This window comes from Elephas maximus, chromosome 2 (genome assembly GCF_024166365.1).
Source record: "Elephas maximus indicus isolate mEleMax1 chromosome 2, mEleMax1 primary haplotype, whole genome shotgun sequence".
Classification (NCBI taxonomy): Eukaryota; Metazoa; Chordata; class Mammalia; order Proboscidea; family Elephantidae; genus Elephas; species Elephas maximus.
The window spans coordinates 213,768,234-213,788,025 of record NC_064820.1 but is presented as its reverse complement, the minus strand read 5'-3'; the positions used below and the strand labels follow the sequence as shown (position 1 = coordinate 213,788,025).

Genomic DNA, 19,792 nt, shown 5'->3' with positions numbered 1-19,792 from the left:
TGACTGGCCCCAGGTCAGCCATGGGGAGCTGGATATAGTCAGGCTGATGGGTTTGGGCCTTTTTGTTGGTCTAGAATAGGAGAGGAGAAATTTGGGGGACAGGCCTTCACTGTCCTATCCAGGGACATTTCAGGGACCAGGGCTGTTGGTGCTGGAATAAACAGTAATGCAGGAGTTTCCCCAAGTCCTTCTCACCCACTCATGGCCTGGTGGCTGCAGGGTAGAACAAGGCCACCTCACAGTGATATTCCAGAGGCAAGAAGTCAGCCCAGAACACCTGTGCTTCCCATAAGAATTAAATAGCATTCCAGCCGCACTTGGCAACTCCACTTCTTTCTTTCTGGGGCTCTTCTGGGCCTTCAAGTCCACTAAACTCACCTTGATTTTCCCTCTGCTGGGTTTCAGGGGCTTCCTCCTCCTTACCTCCCCCCCCCCCCCGCTCTGGGCGTCGCTGCTCTCCTAGGGAGGGTGAAGGGGTTACGGTTGCACTTTGAAGCTGGGCGCTGCATGCAGCCACGTCATGGGCTGAGGATGCCACCATCTGCTCGGTTTAATGATCAATTAGTTCCCTTCAGAAAGCACATTCTGACCGGCTTGCCCCTCAGACTCGCTTCAGAGCCGGTGCCCACAGGATGGCTGCTGACAACTCCACTGGAGACCTCCACGCTGCTGGGCCGCAGCTGAATGCAGCTGACATCACTGTCATAGCCGTATACTTTGCCCTGAACGTGCTGGTGGGCATATGGGTAAGGGCACCTGTGGTGGGGGGGCTGCCTGTGGGACTTGGGTGATGCCAAGTGTGGGGATGGAGCCCAGGTGTGCCCCACAGCGCCAGTGTCAGTTTCCCCAGGTCCTGACTCCTGGCAGCTTCTACTCCCATCCGAGCCCTTTCCTCTTAGGGCAGTAGTGTCTCATCTGCGAAGTAGGGCTGATGGAGTGTGGGGGGTTGCGCCAAGGCTCGGCAGAGCATGTGGTGGGACTCTCACCACCAGGTCGGCCAGCCCAGACAGGGCTCTGATGGCCCAGCAGAGGTTCTGGTTCTGCCACCCACAAGACGGAGAGCCTGGGCACCCGCACTGGTTCATTAGTCTTGGTTTCCATGCCTGCCATCTGGGGATCTAAGGGCTTGAACCTGCCTGAGCTATATCATCCCAGGGTTTGCTTTCACAAGTACAGTTTCCCAGGCTGCACCTAAGCCTGCTAAATCAGAATCCAAGAGGCAGGGAGGGGCCCGAGAGCCCGGGAATCTTTACGTAGAACAGGCTCCCAGGAGATTTGCATCCCCATGGGCCAAGTTAATAAGCCAACGCTTCTCTCCATTGATAAGAGAGGCAGGCGACTGGAGCCCCATCAACTTTTTTCAGCAGCGCTTGAGCCCCTTGTTCAGGCGCTTCCCTATCACATGACTCCCCAGCCCTGCGAGGAGAAGGACAGCCCCTGTTTGCAGATGAAGAGCCCACGTTCTGAGAGGCGAGCTTGCCCAGCGAGCCCAGGACCTTGCAGAGTGAGGTGCTCCATCGTGACTCTTCTGTGTTTCTGATGCCGACATTTGAGGAATCCCTGACAAGGAAGCGGACGTACAAGGCCACTTGCTTGATCCCAGGGAGGAGGGCTTCTTCAGGCTTTCCACCTTCCACCCTGCTCCCCTCACCCCCTCTGCACTTTGGATCTGGGAAGGCCTGGCTCCACCTCTTTGCCCCGCAGTCTCCTGGCTGGCACCTGAGCCCTGGCATTCTGAGGTCTTCATACCCCTGGCAAGGATGAGTGTCCCACTCTTACCTTCTGTAGCCCCAGGCCTAAGCCTGAGGGCCTGGGTGTCAGGAAACAGGTCATGTCCCAGCTCAGGCCTTTTAGGCAAGTCACTCAGATTTCTGAGCTTAGGTGTCCTGATCTGTAAAATAGGGGCATCACCCACCTCCCAGGGGTGAGGGCTCCTAGCAAATGCACCCAGCAGTACTGCACTCTGCTGCTGCTATTGGTGCCATAGTAGCAGCAGCAGTAGTACTACTACTAGTAGAAGCAAACAGCAGCAGTAGAAGTGGCAAAAGTACTAGTAGCAGCAAAATAGCGGTAACACTAGTAGCAGTAGTACTAAAGTAGGAGTAGCAGCAGTAGTAATAGCAGTAGCAGTGGTGGTGGCAGTAGTCTCAATAGTAGCAGGAGCAGCAGCAGCAGTAGCAGTAGCAGTAAAGTAGGAGTAGCAGCAGTAGTACTGGTGGTGACAGTAGTATCAACAGTAGCAGCAGCCATAGTAGTAGCAGCAGTAGTAGTAGCAGCAGCAGTAGTAGTAGCACCAGCAGCAGCAGTAGTAGTAGCAGCAGCAGTAGTAGTAGCACCAGCAGCAGCAGTAGCAGTAGCAGCAGTAGTAGTAGCAGCAGCAGCAGTAGTAGCAGCAGCAGCAGTAGTAGTAGTAGCACCAGCAGCAGCAGTAGTAGTAGCACCAGCAGCAGCAGTAGTAGTAGTAGCAGCAGCAGCAGTAGTAGCAGCAGCAGCAGTAGTAGTAGTAGCAGCAGCAGCAGTAGTAGTAGTAGCACCAGCAGCAGCAGTAGTAGCAGCAGCAGCAGTAGTAGTAGCACCAGCAGCAGCAGTAGTAGCAGCAGCAGCAGTAGTAGTAGCACCAGCAGCAGCAGTAGTAGTAGCAGCAGCAGTAGTAGTAGCAGCAGCAGCAGTAGTAGTAGTAGCAGCAGCAGTAGTAGTAGCAGCAGCAGCAGTAGTAGTACCACCAGCAGCAGCAGTAGTAGTAGCAGCAGTAGTAGTAGCAGCAGCAGTAGTAGTAGTAGCACCAGCAGCAGCAGTAGTAGTAGCAGCAGCAGTAGTAGTAGTAGCACCAGCAGCAGCAGTAGTAGTAGCAGCAGCAGCAGCAGTAGTAGTAGCAGCAGCAGTAGTAGTAGTAGCACCAGCAGCAGCAGTAGTAGTAGCACCAGCAGCAGTAGTAGTAGCAGCAGCAGCAGTAGTAGTAGTAGCACCAGCAGCAGCAGTAGTAGCAGTAGCAGTAGTAGTAGTAGCACCAGCAGCAGCAGTAGTAGTAGCAGCAGCAGTAGTAGTAGTAGCACCAGCAGCAGCAGTAGTAGTAGCAGCAGCAGTAGTAGTAGCAGCAGCAGCAGTAGTAGTAGTAGCACCAGCAGCAGCAGTAGTAGTAGCAGCAGCAGTAGTAGTAGTAGCACCAGCAGCAGTAGTAGTAGCAGCAGCAGTAGTAGTAGTAGCACCAGCAGCAGCAGTAGTAGTAGCAGCAGTAGTAGTAGCAGCAGCAGTAGTAGTAGTAGCACCAGCAGCAGCAGTAGTAGTAGCAGCAGTAGTAGTAGCAGCAGCAGTAGTAGTAGTAGCACCAGCAGCAGCAGTAGTAGTAGCAGCAGCAGTAGTAGTAGTAGCACCAGCAGCAGCAGTAGTAGTAGCAGCAGTAGTAGTAGCAGCAGCAGTAGTAGTAGCAGCAGCAGTAGTAGTAGTAGCACCAGCAGCAGCAGTAGTAGTAGCAGCAGTAGTAGTAGCACCAGCAGCAGCAGTAGTAGTAGCAGCAGCAGTAGTAATAGCAGCAGCAGCAGTAGTAGTAGTAGCAGCAGCAGTAGTAGTAGCAGTAGCAACAACAGCAGTGGAAGTAATTAGAATTAGCTATGCTGTGACTAAACATTAAATCTCAAGTGACTCAGTCCTGGGAGCTGGAACCTGGCTCCTTGTCCTGGCTCTGCTGTGTGTACTTGGGCAAGTTACTTTCTCAGTCTTCTCAATCTGGCCTCTCTCTCCTCAAACACACAGTATGGATGTGTGTGCCTGCCTGAGAGTCTGTGGCTAGGACTTGCAAGGGAGTGCCTGCATGGACAGAACTGATGGGAGAGTCTTTTTGGTGAGGGGGGTGGAGTCATGAGAAGAGATGGTGAGAAGGCTTCTGGGCCACCAGCACGAGGGGAGGGGGGATATTTAGTTAGAAGAGCACGTCTAAGTGGGGATGGCTTTGGGTATCTGAGACCAGGCCCTTTGCCGCTCATCTGCCCTTGGTGCCTGTCTCAGTCATCTAGTGCTTCTATCACAGAAATACCACAAGTGGGTGGCTTTAACAAACAGACATTTATTTCCTCATTGTTTAGGAGGCTAGAGGTTTGAATTTCTGGTACCAGCTCTAGAGGAAATCTTTCTCTCTCTGTCAGCTGTAGGGGGAAGGTCCTTGTCTCTTTTCAGCTTCTGTTCCTTGCTTTCTTGGAGATCTCATGTGGCGTAGCACCTACCTTCCTCCAACTCCTCCAACTAGGCTTTCTTAATTCACTCGCTCTTTAATATCTCAAAAGAGATAGACTTAAGACACACCCTGCACTAATAGTGCTTCATTAACATAACAAAGAAAACCCATTCCCAAACAAAATTACAACCACTGTGGGGGTTAGGCTTTACGATACGTATTTTAGGGGGACACAGTTCTATCCATAACAGTACATGTAACTGAGAGTCCAGAAACAGGGAAGGCTTCATGTGGAGTATGATCCAGTGACGTAGCATCGTCAAGCCTGCAGCTCCCTTCCCTGTGGTTCTCCCAGCCTCCTGTTGCTTTGTCCTGAGCCCTGTTTTCCTCACAGAGGTGAGATGACCAGCCTAGTGGTTGAGCCCAGGCTCTGGATCCAGATGGCCTGACCTCAGAGCCTCAGTCTCCTATCAGTAACATGAGGATGATCATGTATGTACCTCATGGGGCCATTGTGACGACTGAGAGGTTCTTACAGGCAGAGGCTTGAGAACCAAGTCCGCACAAATGTCTATGCCCATCCCCCCCACCAGCTCATTGAATATTAACCCTGCATATATGGCCAGGGCAGACCAAGGGGGCACTTCTAACCCCCCAGCTGTTGAGCAGAGGTCCTGGCTGCGTGCTGACTCTACCCCCTTAAGTCAAGGTGCTGTCCCTGAATTAGGCGTGGCAACCGAGGACTGTGTGGGCTCTGTGGAGTGGATGTTTCAGGCTCTGGGGCTGATCTGTCAGACCCACCCGAGTTGGGAAAGGTGAGACCCCATCACGAAGGGAGGCAACTGACAATGTCCCCCCAGTCCCATAGCATTGAAGGATGACAAGAAATGTCCCATAGGGGAAAGGGACAAGGAGCATCCCAGAAAAGGAGAAAGCACGGCCTTATACCAGAGCCCTCAGGAGCAGTATGGTGCACAGTGGCCACAGCTTGTAGCAGCCGTCCTGGCCACAGCCATGAACACCTTCAGGGAACTGCACAGCTGGATCACGGCAGATGTAGAGCAAGTGATGGAGCTGAGGCTGGGAAATGGAGGTGGAACCATATCAAAGGCTTTTGATTGTCTAAGAAATTGGTTTAATCATCTTGAAGAACTCAGGCTGTCTCTGAGGGTTTTTTATTGTTGTTTTATATGTTTGTGTGTGTGTGGTGGTGGTGGTGGTGTGGGGTCAATTAAAGTCAGGCAGAAATAGGCCTGTGTATTGATTGATACTTTGTGAGCCAGCCTTATGTCATGATATGTATAATGTGAAAACTATTCACTAATTATACATCTAAATACACCTCTGTGTCCCTCACATCCTTCCACTGTCCGCTGTCCAGACAGCAGGGCCTTGCTGACTTTCGTTAAACACTTACCAGTCACCATTCTCAGTATTTTATATGCATTAACTCAATAAACCTCCTCAAAACCCTAGGAGGCAGGGACTACTACTAGGCCTACATTACAAATAAGGAAACTGAGGCCCATGGATTAAGTAACTTGCCCAAATGTCACCAGAGCAGGAAGTGGAGAAGCCAGGATTTGCTCCTAGGCATTCTGATTTCAGATTTTTCATTCTATAAATGTGGAGCACAAATTCTGTATCTCCCTCATCAGTAGCCCAACACAGAGGGTGCAGCAGTACTCAAGGGGTTATTGTTGAAATGTACGCAAGAAATAAAAGTACATATTTAAAATAAGAAATTAAGGCCAGAGGGCTCTCAGATTCACTGGCTCAAAACCCTCCTTGTCCTCAGAGGGCGGCAGAGAAGGAACCTGAAAGGGGAGAGAAGAGCCTGGTTTAAGGGATGGGGAGCGCGGTGTAAACTTGTTGTTGTTAGGTGCCGTCGAGTCGGTAACCTACTCATAGTGACCCTATGCACAACAGAATGAAACACTGCCCGGTCCTGCGCCATCTTTATAATCGTTGTTATGCTTGAGCTCATCGTCGCAGCCACTGTGTCAATCCACCTCGTTGAGGGTCTTCCTCTTTTCTGCTGACCCTGTACTCTGCCAAGTATGATGTCCTTCTCCAGGGACTGATCCCTCCTGACAACATGTCCAAAGTATGTAAGACACAGTCTCGCCATCCTTGTCTCTAAGGAGCACTCTGGCCGCACTTCTTCCAAGACAGATTTGTTCGTTCTTTTGTCAGTCCATGGTATATTCAATATTCTTCTCCAACACCACAATTCAAAGGCATCAATTCTTCTTCGGTCTTCCTTATTCATTGTCCGGCTTTCACAAGCAGGTATAAACTTGGTGGGTAGAAATGTCAGCCAGTCGGGGAGAAAGTGAGGACTGAGAGAAGCAGCAAGAGGACAGCCTCGGGCTGGCCTTGGCATGAATCCCACCTCTGCCACCACTACTGTAGGAGCCCACAGAGGTCAGACTTGGACTTGATACCCCAAAGACCAGAAAGCAGAGACTGAAACAGAAACCTGCATACCAGTGTTCACTGGCAGCACTATTCACAAGAGCCAAAGGGTAGAAACAACCCAAGTGTCTATCAGCACCTGAATGGATGAACAAATATGTGGACTATTCATACAATGGAATATTATTCATCCATAAAGAGAAATGAAGTCCTCATGTCTACAACATGGGTGAACCTTGAAAACATTATACTGAGAGAAATAAGTCAGTCACAGAAGACCACATATGTATGATTTCATTTATACGAAATGTCCAGAACAGGCAAATCCGTAGAGAAAGAAAGCAGATCAGTGGTTGCCAGGAGCTGGGGTGGGAGTAGTGGGGAGTGACTGCTTAACGCACCATTTTACATTCCCCTCACAAAAAAAAAAAAAATTTTTTTTTTTTTCACAATGTGTGAGGGCCCCACTTTCTGCCTCTGTTCTTGCAGTCCTCATGTCGGGCCAGCAGGAACACTGTGAGCGGCTATTTCCTGGCAAGCCGGGACATGACATGGTGGCCGGTGAGTGCCCCTGGCTCCTGCCATTCCTCCATCTGGTTGGCAGAGCCAAATCTCTAGGTCAGCCAGCACTTGCTGAGGGACTGCTCCCAGAACCCAGCTTGGGGTGCTGAACATTGTATAAAGGGTAGGAGCTTTGGAGTGGACCCCTACTTCTGCTACTCATTAGCTGAGGGGACAGTCATGGGCATGCTAACTCCCTCTGGGCCCTGGGCTCCTCTTCTGAACCTGGGACAATGACCCTTTTCTGCAGCCTTGTGTAGACGGATGAGTTAGTGCTGTCAGGCGGGCAGGGCCTGGGTGGTGCACTAGTAACTGACTGGTTTCCCCTTGCTCTTTCAGATCGGAGCCTCCCTCTTTGCCAGCAGCGAGGGGTCCGGCCTCTTCATCGGACTGGCAGGCTCGGGTGCAGCTGGAGGCCTGGCTGTGGCAGGCTTCGAATGGAACGTGAGACTCTTGGGGGGACAGTCAGACTGGGAGGTGGGGTCAGTGACCAAGTGCAGCCCAGCTCCTGTGTTAGCCATGCTGCAGTCTCGGTAGCTGGGTTTCTGGGGACATGCACAGATAGCGCAGCTGGAGGGAACTGCTGGACTTGGCCTGGGCCTCCAGATGGCAAGTTCCTACTGTGTCCAGCTGTGTCCCCTGCACCCTGGCCTAGAGCAGGGCTTGCTTGGCACTGCGGCCTACTGTCTTAGCCCTGCCTCTGTCCCCCCTCAGGCCACGTACGTGCTGCTGGCCCTGGCATGGGTGTTTGTGCCCATCTACATCTCCTCAGAGGTGAGTCAGCTCCAGGGCTCAGGACACCCTCTGACCTCTCGCTGTGGTCTGGGCCCAGGGTGGGGCTGCAGGAAGGGTTGCAGGGCCTTCACCCAAGTCGGCAGAAGTTGTCTTTGTTTCCTGCAGCTGTTGTGATAAGCTGAGTGGCTTGAAACCACAGAGATCTACTGTCTCACAGTTCTGGAGGCTGCAAGTCCAAAACCAAGGAGTCAGCAGGACCATGCTGTCTCCAAAGGCTCTAGAGAAGATCCTTCCTTGTTTCTTCCTAACTTTCTAGCAGTCCTTAGTGTTCCTCGGCTTGTGGCTGTCACTCTGCTCTGCCTCTGTCATCACGTGGCCATCTTCCTCTGTGTGTCTGTCTCTTCTCTTCTATAAGGACACCACTCAGATGGGATTAGGACCCATTCTACTCCAGTCTGACCTCATGTTAACTGATAACATCTTTGAAGATCCTATTTCCAAACAAGGTCATGTTCACAGGTACCAGGGGTTAGGGCTTCAACGTATATTTTGGGGGACATAATTCTCTTCCTACTGGAGCCCTGGTGGTTCAGTGGTTAAGAACTTTGCTGCTAACCAAAAGGCTGGCCGTTCAAATCTACCAGCAGCTCCTTGGAAACCCTACAGGGAAGTTCTACTCTGTCCTTTAGGGTCACTGTGAGTCAGAATCTACTGGACAGCAATGGGTAATTTACCTCAAAAGATGGGTGACGGGCAGGACTGCCTGGACTCCCACCACAAGCTGGTAAGCTTTCAGGGCTCTTAGTTTTCGGTCCAACTAATATTCCTATCAGCCCACTAGCCCACTAATGCAAGACTTGGGTCAGGTGGGCCTTGTTGGCTGCTCGAGGATGGAGGGTCTCCGCCCCCCTCACCCCTCCTGCCCCAGCACACAGGCTGAGCACCTGGTGTCGCCGTCCTTGATTCCTTCAGCCCCTACCCGGCAATCATTAAGTCCAGTGGTTTCCACTTCCCGAATCTCAGCCTGTCCACTGCTCTGCACCTTACAGCCATCTTCTCAGGCCTTACATCTCATCCGGAGTTTCCATGATAGCCTCCAGTCCTGTCCCTCAGTCCCCGGCCGCAGCCTCTCAGTGGCTCTGTTTGTTGCCTGTAAGATATGGTCAGAATTCAGCCGGGGATTCGAGGCTAGTGCTAGGCTGCAGTGAACAGTTGGGCCTGGGTGTGGCCTCGGAGGAGTGCTCAGCCACCTGTGCCTCCCTCCAGATTGTCACCATGCCTGAGTACATCCAGAAGCGCTACGGAGGCCAGCGGATACGCATGTACCTGTCCGTCCTGTCCCTGCTGCTGTCCGTCTTCACCAAGATATCGGTGAGCTGTCCCGCACCCCCAGCCCTAGCCAGAGCAGCCTGGAAACTCCCTTGATCTGGGGGTCCCAAAAATGTGCTTGACCTTGTCTCAGCCACCCCTGACCTGTTTAACAGCTGGGGAAACTGGGGCCCAAGAAAGAACCTGTCATGTCCAGGGTCACCCACCAAGCCTGTGATAATGGTTCAGGACCCTGGAGAGCAGGCCCACTAGCACTACAGGCTACACAGTGAGTCCATGGCCCAGAACACAGGCCTCAGGACTCCGGCTCTGACCCCTGGTTCTAGACGCAGAGGTACTGGGAGGGGTTATCTCCAGGGGCAAGTGGCCATCACTGGGGCCTTGGGGACGGCACTGAGGGGAGCAGGAGTACCCACCAGGGGGCGCTGGAAGCCGTGTGATATCAGCTAGTTCAGATGCTCTTGTCTCTCACTAGCTCCTCCCCCAGGCTGGTCACCTTTGTCCCTTAAATTGAGCTCCTGGCGAAACCTTCCTGGATTGGGGTGCTATTCCAGTGGGTGCTCCTCCAGGCTGCTTTTCCTTGGGGGTCTGGACCTGGTCCTACCCAAATATTAAGAGCAGAAAACACATGAGAATGTCAGAATCAGGAAGAGCTTAGGGCTTATCTCCCCCAAGACCCTGATCTAAACTGAGGCCAGGGAGGAGAGGTGACTTGTCCAAAGCTTCTCAGTGACTGCGTGGCAAGCCAGGCCCTCCACTTCTCGTTCCTGGCCCTGTAGTGCCACTCTGTTCTTGCTGGCCCCTCTATGTCCAGAACTCTCCAGAAGGCTTTGGATTCAGTTCCTCACTGTGAGGAGGAGTGACAGGTGGCCTGCCCCTTCGTGCCTCCTGTGAGGATTAGTGAGGGGTGTTGCTGGGTGGTGGGGGAGATGCTCCACATGCCTTTCTCCTCAGTGGTGGGGTTGCCCTGGCCCACCTGGTTCTAGGGCTGGAGAAGCTAGCCTGGCCCTGATCTACTTGGAGTATGAGGCGGTGGAGCCAAAGGTCTCTCAGGGGCTGCAGGCAGCCAATGGGCTTCGGGGCATGGGAGGGGCGTAGTGATCTTCTGCAGGCCCCCAGAAGCCTTGGTGTATGTGGCAGGGTGCCTTGGGGATCCCACTGGGCAGGCTCCAGGGAAGAGGGTGAAGCAAGCAGCATACACTGTCTTCCCAGGATGTTCTCAGAGCACTGTGGGAGGCTTTCTTTCCCTGGGACTGTCTCCAGGGTGTGAGGGAACCCTACTCTGGGCTGCCTTTGAGGCCAAGTGTCAGAAGTTAAGCCATTTTTACTCGCTCTCACTCATTCATGTTCTTCCCCTCTCTCGCTCCATTTCCTGAGCCCCCTCTGTGGCAGCCACCTCACTGGGAGCCAGGGATACAGAAATAAATGAGAGGTGGTTCCTGCCCTCCAGGGGCTTGCACCACGGTGGGGAGATAGCCGTGCAAGTCAGATGGACACCAGATGGGCTGTGTCCAGCATGCTCTTAGAAGGGGAGGCAATGGAGTTTGCTGGGCAGCCTTTGAGTTGGACTCTAATGGTTGCAAAAGGTCCTGAGGGGGGCAGGGTAACAAACATTAAAGGGACAGGGGGCAGTGTAGGAAGTGTCTGGGGAAGGATGATACGTCCAAGGTGGTGGAGTCAGGAGGCCCGGACTCCAGGACTCCCTAAGTGAGATGCCTCTGGGTGCCAGAAAAGGAACACAGTGCGAGGAAAAGCTGGGAGTGAGTAATAGGGAGTGGTAGGGACTGTGGCAAACCAGAGACCATGTATTCTAAAATTCACATGAAACAGACCTGTGTGCCTTGTTTGATTCTGGGCTGCTAATTTTCATGTCCTGGCCTTTTTTTTTTTTTGGCCTAGAGAGCCATGGTGAGCAATGGAGCAGGGAAGTTCTGATCGGAAGGTGGTAGAATGCCAGACCAAGGTCCTTCCTCCAAAGGGACCTGGGGGTTTTAAGCAGGGGAGTGACAGGGTCAGATTTTTGTGTTAGGAAGTGCTCTCTGGCACTTCCCAGAGGATGGGCTGGAGGGGAGAGAGTTGAGGGGAAGGGAGACCTGTGAGGAGGCCCCCTGGGGTGCAGGTGAGGGAAACGAGGCAAGGTGGTGGGCACAAGCATTCTTTTACCCCCCATTTCATCTTGTTGATATCTCTGCAGTAGAGTTATATCTCACGCTCACAGTGGGTAGGTTGGGCCAGACCTCCAGCATGGCAGAGTGAGGAGCTCAGCCTGGAGGGTGAGGCCTTCGAGACCCTCTTGCCCAGCTTACAGGTGGGATATGGAGGTTATGGAGACTAAGAAGGCCTTTTCTGGCCCAAGGTCACACGGTGTATCAGGCAGAGGTCACAGTTAGAACTCAGGCCCCTGCCTCCAAGTCCAGAGCCCTGATGACCACTGCACTGAGCCAAACTCTGAACCCTAGATTCCAAACTCCACTTTAGCCAACAGCAAGCTTTGTGATGGGGATGACTCAGTTTACCCAGCTATAAAATGGAGAGCAGCTCATTGACATCAAGACTGGGGTTTCAGAACAAATGCTGGGACTGCCAGGATGAAAGTGGAGGCGGATGCGCGAGGAATGCTAATTGCTGAGTGTCTTAGTTATCTAGTGCTGCTAGAACAGAAATACCATAAGTGGATGGCTTTAACAAACAGAAGGGTCTTCAATCACAGTTTAGGAGGCTAGAAGCCCTAATTGAGGGCCCAGCTTAGGGGAAAACTTTCTCTCTTTGTTCGCTCTGGGGGAAGGTCCTTGTCATCAACCTTCCCCTGGACTAGGAGCTTCTCAGCACAGGGACCCTGAGTCCAAAGGATGTGCTCTGCTCCTGGCACTACTTCTTGGTGGTATGAGGTCCCTCTGTCTCTCTGTTCAATTCTCTCTTTTATATCTCAAAAGAGATTGACTTAAGACACAATCTTATAGATTGAGTCCTTCCTCATTAACATAACTGCCTCTAATCCTGCCTCATTAACATCATAGAGGCAGGATTTACAACTTATAGGATGACCACATCTGATGACAAAATGGTGGACAGTCACAGGATATTGGGAATCATGGCCTAACTAAGTTAACACACATTTTGGGGGCCACAGTTCAATCCATAACATCCCACCCCCCACCCTTTGGCCCCCAAAACTTCATGTCCTTGCCACATGTAAAACACATTTACCCCATCATATCATAGCAAAAGTCTTAAATCAACTCCAAGTCCAAAATCCAAAAAATATCCTCTTCATCTGTGAAATCTAGAATATAAGTTATCTGTTTCCAAACTACAATGGTGAAAAAGGCACAGGCTAGACAGTTCCATCACAAATGGGAGAAATTGAAGGGAAAGAAGGGAGAGCAGGCACCAAGCAAGTCAGCAAAACACATTACCTTAGCTCTCAAGCTTTGAAAATAATTCTCTGTTCTCTGAGACCGTTTCAGACAATGGCCCCGCCCTCTAGACTCTTGGGTCAACACCCACTCTCTCTGTATTCTTGATGGAGGTTCTGGATTCTATATTATATATATATATATATATATATATATATATATATATATATATATATAATTGAACTTTAGATGAAGGTTTACAGAGCAAGCTAGTTTTTCATCAAACAGTACACACATTGCTGTATGACATTGGTTAACAACTCCCCAGGTCAACACTCTCCCTTCTCAGCCCTAGGTTCCCTATTACCAGCTTTCCCGTTCCCTCCTGCCTTCCAGTCCCTGCCCCAGGGCTGGTGCCCCCCTTTAGTCTTGTTTTGTTCCATGGGCCTGTTCAATCCTTGGCTGAAGTGTGAACCGCAGGAGTGGCCTCATTACTGAGCTGAAAGGGTGTCCGGGGGCCATACTCTCAGGGTTTCTCGAGTCTCTGTCAGGCCAGCAAGTCTGGTCTTTCTTTTTTAGTTAGAATTTTGTTCTACATTTTTCTCCAGCTCTGTCCGGGACCCTCTATAGTGATTCCTGTCAGAGCAGTTAGTGGTGGTAGCCGGGCACCATCTAGTTGTACTGAACTCAGTCTGGTGGAGAGCCATGGTAGATGTAGTCTATTAGTCCTTTGGACTAATCTTTCCCTAGTGTCTTTAGTTTTCTTCATTCTTTCTTGGCCCTGAAAGGGTGAGACCAGTGGAGTATCCTAGATAGCCGCTTACAGGCTTTTAAGACCCCAGATGCTATTCACCAAAGTAGACTGTAGAACATATTCTTTATAAACTGTTATGCCAGTTGACTAGATGTTCCCAGAGACCATGGTCCCCACAGGCCTCAGCCCAGCAATTTGGTCCCTCAGGGAGTTTGGATATGTCTGTGGAGCTACCATGCATGACCTTGCCTTGTACAGGTTGTGCTGGCTTCCCCAGTATTGTGTACTGTCTTACCCTTGACCAAAGCTTCCACTTATGTATTGTCTATTAAGTGTTTTTCCATCCCCACCCCTCCCCTCCCTGGTAACCATCAAATATTGTTTCTTTTTGTATGTAAACCTTTTTATGAGTTTTTGCAGTAGTGGCCTCATGCAATATTTGTCCTTTTGTGATTGACTTATTTTACTCAGCATAATGTCCCCCAGATGCATCCATGTTATGAGATGCTTCGCAGAGCCATTGTTGTTCTTTATCGTTGAGTTTATTGCTGTCATTTTGTAGTGCCTTTTTTTTTTTGTGTGTGTGGTGCTAACATTTTCTTTGTTCCTCTTACTCTCCTGTGCTGAGTTCCTTTTGTTTGTGGATTTCGTTTTCATTTCTTTTGTTTTGAAATTTACCCTTGTCTTCCTAGGTAGTAAGTTCCTATTACTACTTGGCATCGCCTTGCCTTCTGCTCCATTAGAAAGTTCTATACCTATACCATTTATTCCCTTTTTTATTGTTCTGACATTGTTGTCATTTACAGATTAACCTCTCTGGCAACCTGTTGCAATTGTTTTGGTTTTGAATAGTCCTTGAGAGTTCATTACCTAGGTTGGTATCTGGCTGGTACAATCTTGTGTCCTAGATTCAGACTGTGGTCTGATGTTGTTTGTTCTCAGACCAAAAGACTTCCTTTAATAATTCTTGTAAGTTTGGTTTGGTTTTTACATATTCCCTTAATTTCTGTTTATCTGGAAATGTCCTAATTTCACTATAATACTTGAATGAAAAATTTGCAGAATATATTATTTTTCACTGGCAATTTTTTTCTTTCAAGGTTTTATATATGTCATCCCATTGCCTTCTTGCCTGCATCAGAGCTTAGTCATATCGTTTCTTCTCTGTTTGTGATTTTTTGTTTTTCTCCAGCTGCTTGCAGGATCTTTTCTTTATCTTTATTTTAGTGAATGTGATTATGATATGCCTTGGTGTTTTTCTTTTGGGGTCTATCCTGTGTGGGGTTTGTTGAGCTTCTTGGATGGTCAGCTTTTCATCATTCATGATATTAGGGAAGTTTTCTGTCAGCAATTCTTCAATGATCCTCTCTGTGTTTTCTGTTTTTTCTCCCTGTTCTGGAACGCCAATCAATTGCAAATTTTTGCTTTTGATTGTATCCCACATAATTCTCAGTGTTTCTTCATTTTTCTTTGCTCTTTTTTTTCTGATTTTTCTTCAAACAGTGTTGTATCCATGTGTTGTCTTCAATCTCGCTGATTCTGTCTTCCATTGTTTGAAACCTGCTCCTCAGCCCTTCTTTGACACCGTCCATTTCTGAAATCCTGTTATCTTTCGGATTTCTAATTGCTGTTTTTATATGATTTCTAGTTGTGAATTTACTTTGGCATTTTGTTCCTATATTACTTTCCTGAATTGTTCCTTATTTTTTGGTCTGTATTTTCTATGAATTTGCCTTTTCCAAAAATTTGTCTATTTTTTCCTCATTTCTGTCTGCTTTTTGCTTCAACTCTTGGATTGCTCTGAGTATTAGAGATTTGAATTCCCTTTCAGGTAGTTCTAGTGCCTTTTCTTCTACTGGAAAGTCATCTGGTGTTTTATTTTGGACAGCTACAGGACCCATCCTGTCCTTTTTTTTTAAATACATTTTGATATTGTCTGCTGTCTTTGATATATTCAGTAGTTATTTCTTTGATTCTTGATTGTGGATTTGTTTGTTTTGTCCTGCTTTTTTTGTTTTATTTGGTTATGTCTGAGCAGGTGGGCTGTGTGTTGTTTGTTGTTTGTTTGTCTGTACTCATGATACTTTTCATCTCCTTGTCCAATGGGCAGGGCCAGTCATTCAGCTATGGTGCTGCAGGGGAAGTCCAGCTAAACGGGAGGGGCTGGGATGGGTTATTTATGGCACATACTAGGGCTGACAGGGCAGGCCAGGAATCAGTGCTGGGCAGCTTCCAATAGCTGTGCCTTTGCTGCTTGGAGGAGTGATGTTCAGTACACGGTACAGGTAGGTAGAAAAGAGGGGCTAGGTTGTGATGCATGGAGCTAATAGGGGTATGGGAAAGAGGAGAGAGAGGAGAGAAAAACAGGAGCCAAAAACAAACAAGCAAAGACAAAGAAAAAGAAAAAAGAGCACTAAGGGAGCTTGCTGTTGGAGTGGAGAGATGAGAAAATGAGAAATGGAGAAAAGCAAAAAGGAAAAAGAAAGAAAAAATAACTTAGATAAGAATCTGGAAAAGAAAAATAGAAAAGAAAAGCCCCCAGGAGTTTCAGAGTCCCCTTGGTGGGGCTGCTAAGACCAAGGAAGTGGTTCCCAGGCTGTGCAGTATAGCCTGGCTAGAGGGGGTATAGATGTCACATAGCACCAGGTGTTCAGGAGACAGGAAAAGAAGATAAGTGTAGAGAGACAAGAGCTAAGAAATGAAGACAGATAGAAAGGGAAAAGAAAGAGAGAGAGACAAAGAAAGAAAGAAAAAAAGAAATGCCCCCAGGGATCCCACCTACATGGCTGTGAAGATTGGGGGAGTGGCTGGCTCCTAAGCCATGCAGTGCAGCCTGACTAGAATGGGCTCCCAAGCTGTGAAAAGAAAAAGAAAACAAACAAATAAAAGAAAACAAAACAGAACAAAGCAAAACAAGTGGGAAAAAAAGCCCCAGGGATCTCACCAGCATGGTGTCATGGGCTGGGGAAGTGGTTCCCCAGTCAAGTGTGGCTTCACAGCCTTTCAAGAAGAAGCAAAGACGGCACAGGGAGCCAGGTGTTCCAGAGAAAGGAGGGGGAAGTGGTAGGAGGCACAGGAGAAACCAAAAGAGATGGAAAGAAACAATACCAGCTCAGGGGACCAGCCAGTGTGGGCAGGGTGACTCCAAGCAGCCTGAGGCCAAAGCAGTTGTCTCCCGGCAAAGAGACCTCCTCTGGTGGGAAGCAGAGGAGGCCAAAGGTGGGGGAAAGAAGGGGGGAGCTAGGAAAGTGTATATCACTCGTTACCGGATGCTGTGTCTCCTGCTGGGAACTTCGTGAAGCTGCTTTCCTGTACGTACCCCCGTCCACTGATCTCCAACGTGGGTGGGGCGAATCCAAGCGGCACAGATGCTGCACTTCCCGGCCAGCTGAGCCCCCACAGCCAGCCAGGAAGCTCGGAGGTAGAGCAGCAGGAAGAGAATGGGGGGTGGGAAAGCGTGTATCACTGGTTACTGGGTGCTCTGCCTCCTGCTGGGAGTTCCTCAAAGCTGCTTTCCTGTGCTTCCTGTCTGCTGATCCCCAATAGTAGTCCAAGATGGTGGATCCATGCTGTGTTAGCTGATGGGGCCGTCCACACATATCTCTCTTTGCCCTCCGTCTTCTGTCAGTTTCTTATTCCATTCGGTGCTTGGCTAAGTTCTCTATCTCTTCATTTAGCACTTCAGGTTCCAGGATGATGTTTGATGTGTTTTACTTAGTTTTTTGGGTCTTTGCTGTGGAGGGACGGCATGGTGCTTCTGTCTATGGCGCCATGTTGCCCAGAAGTCCCCCAGTTCTGGATTCTTGATGGAGGTCCCTTGGCCCTGGGCTTCATTCAGCTTTACTTTCCAGGCCCACTGGGGCAGCAACTCTGCTCCCTTGGATTTGGGTAGCTACCTTCTTCTAGTCAATCTAAGTGGTGGCTCCACCCCCTCAGCCCTGACAGGCTTGTGCATGGCAACCCTGTCCCCTCAGCTTTGGCCAAGGGATCTGGCCCCACACCCCTGGCATGCATGAATGGCAGCCATATACTCCAGAACTGAGTTGGTGAAGATTTGACTCTGAAAACTAGGAGGCTCTGGCCCCACCCTTAGAAACTCCAGAGGCCATGGCTCTACCCTTTGAGACCCCAGAGGTCATGGCCCTACCCTTTGAGACTGAAGCGGCTCTGCTTCCTGTGTTCCTTGTCTCTTCAGCTTCTGCTTCCTGGTTCCTTGGCCTCTCAGCCCTTCGGGCTTCACCATCAGCGCCTGCCCTGCTGGGGCAAGTGTTCCAAACTCTTTAGCTCCACCGATGAGTGCCCCTGGGCACAAAGGGACTCAGCTCTCTTGCTTCAGGGGTTGGCTCCTGTGCTGTCTTGCACCAATCTCCTGGTTCTACTGCTGCTTCTCATCATCTGCGCCATCTCCAGTGTAACAGCTGTCCTCATTTCCTCCTGAGTTCTCACCAGAATTGTCTTTGAATGTCCATAACTCTACCAACAGTCTCTTCAAGGCAATCTATGCTTTTACTATTAGGCACTTTAAAACTCTTCCAGCCTCTATCCATTCATAGCTTCAAAACCGCTCCCAAATTTTAGGCATCTGTTAGAGCAGCACACCACTCTCTTGGTACCAAATTCTGTCTTAGTTATCTAGTGCTGCTAGAACAGAAATACCATAAGTGGATGGCTTTAACAAACAGAAGTTTATTCTCTCACGTTTAGGAGGCTAGAAATCTGAATTCAGGGTGCCAGTTCCAGGGGAAGGCTTTCTCTGTTGGCTCTGGGGAAAGGTCCTTGTCATCAACCTTGTCCTGGACTAGGAGCTTCTCAGCACAGGGACCCTGAGTCCAAAGCACGTGCTCTGCTCCTGGCACTGCTTCTTGGTGGTATGAGGCCCCTCTGTCTCTGCTCAATTCTTTTTTATTTCTCAAAAGAGATTGACTTAAGACACAACCTAATCTTATAGATTGAGTCCTGCCTCATTAACATAACTGCCTCTAATCCTGCCTCACTAATGTCATAGAGGTAGGATTTACAACACATAGGAAAATCATATCAGATGACAAGATGGTGGACAATCACACAATACTGGGAATCATGGCCTAGCCAAGTTAACGCACATCTTTTGGGGACACAATTCAATCCATAACACTGAGCTTGGTTGGGAGGGACCAGCCATCCTTGCTGATAGCTTTGAGGTGAAGCTATTTGAAGTATACGTCTGCATGTCCTGGCTCCATCCCTATGCAGCCTGTCCGGGTGAAGATCCTAAGGCCCAGCCCTCCTGCTGCTGTTGCCTGAACCACCACCCAGACCTCATAATGGGGAACCAAAACCTAGCTTCAACACTGTGCGTCCAGGGCCAGTTGTTTATCCCCTGGAAAATGGGGAATCCTTGCAGGGCCCCCACCCCATTTGCTGGGGTGTTTAAGCCAAACGTGGTCTGGACTCACTGACTTCTCTCTCTCTGCTGCACATGTTGCTCTAGACATACTGGGCTCATTGCAGTGCCAAGAACACACCAGGTGTGATCCATCCCAGGACTTTTGCACCTACCGTGCCACGCCTAGGTATTCATTTGGCTCACACCCTCACCACTTCCAGGACTTTCAACTCTCTTTGTCTCTAAGAGGCCTCCCCTGGCCTAGCACACCCAGCCCACACACCTGCTCTTTCAGTACGCGGGCCATCCACCCATCCTATCCGCTGTCTCCTGGCACATGTTCTCCTTCTGGTTCATGCGTTGTCATCCCCCAGCATGTGGACCGTACACCTATCCCTTCTACTGTCTGTCTCCTGGGACATGCTCTCCCTCTAGTTCACGTGGTTATCATCCCCCAGCATGCGAACCGTCCACCCATCCCCTTCACTGCCTATCTCCCATTTTTCTGCTTGTTCACCAATGTGTCTTATGCCCTACTGTGTGCCAAGCTCATAGTAGACAGTATTTACCAAGTGAAATGAGTGAATAAATGATTGAACACTTCGTGGGATTAGCAAGATGATATAAATCAGGAGTCAGTGAACTTTTTCTCTTATGGGCCAGATAAACATTTTCAGCTCTGAGGGTTTCTCTAGTGTGCTGGCTCCCAACATTTGTAAGTGTACCTATTTACTGAGCGCCTACTGTGTGCCAGGCACCCTGTGAGCACTGGATACCCTACGCGTCTCCTGCTGTTCCAGCCATGCAGAATATGTAGACAGACAAAATCATTATAAATGATTAGAGCTTTATAAAGGAAGCAATCAAGGTGCTGAGAGAATCAAGTGAGCCAGAGAGAGTTTCATTCACTTTAGAGAAAGAAGACTCCCTGGGAGGCACAATCTAACAGAAAGGTTGGAGTTTCAAGTTCACCCTGAGGCACTTCGGAAGAAAGGCCTGATGACCTACTTCCGAAAGAGCAGCCATTAAAAACCCTATGGAGCAGTTCTACTCCGACATACGTGGAGATGCCGTGAGCCTGAATCTTACTCAACAGAAACTGGTCA

At 49.7% G+C, this 19,792-nt stretch overlaps 1 protein-coding gene across 4 annotated transcripts in view; it reads left to right on the top strand.

Annotated features, from left to right (window-relative positions):
• The first annotated feature begins 632 nt into the window (after positions 1 to 632).
• The window catches only part of SLC5A10 (solute carrier family 5 member 10), a 70,590-nt gene continuing 51,430 nt past the window's right edge, over positions 633 to 19,792 (top strand). For all 4 annotated transcript variants that reach the window (XM_049874704.1, XM_049874705.1, XM_049874703.1 and 1 more), the window contains exons 1-5: positions 633 to 746; positions 7,076 to 7,147; positions 7,487 to 7,591; positions 7,862 to 7,921; positions 9,149 to 9,253. In XM_049874704.1, the coding sequence (XP_049730661.1) occupies positions 633 to 746; positions 7,076 to 7,147; positions 7,487 to 7,591; positions 7,862 to 7,921; positions 9,149 to 9,253 (456 nt within the window). The remainder of the gene's footprint in view (positions 747 to 7,075; positions 7,148 to 7,486; positions 7,592 to 7,861; positions 7,922 to 9,148; positions 9,254 to 19,792) is intronic.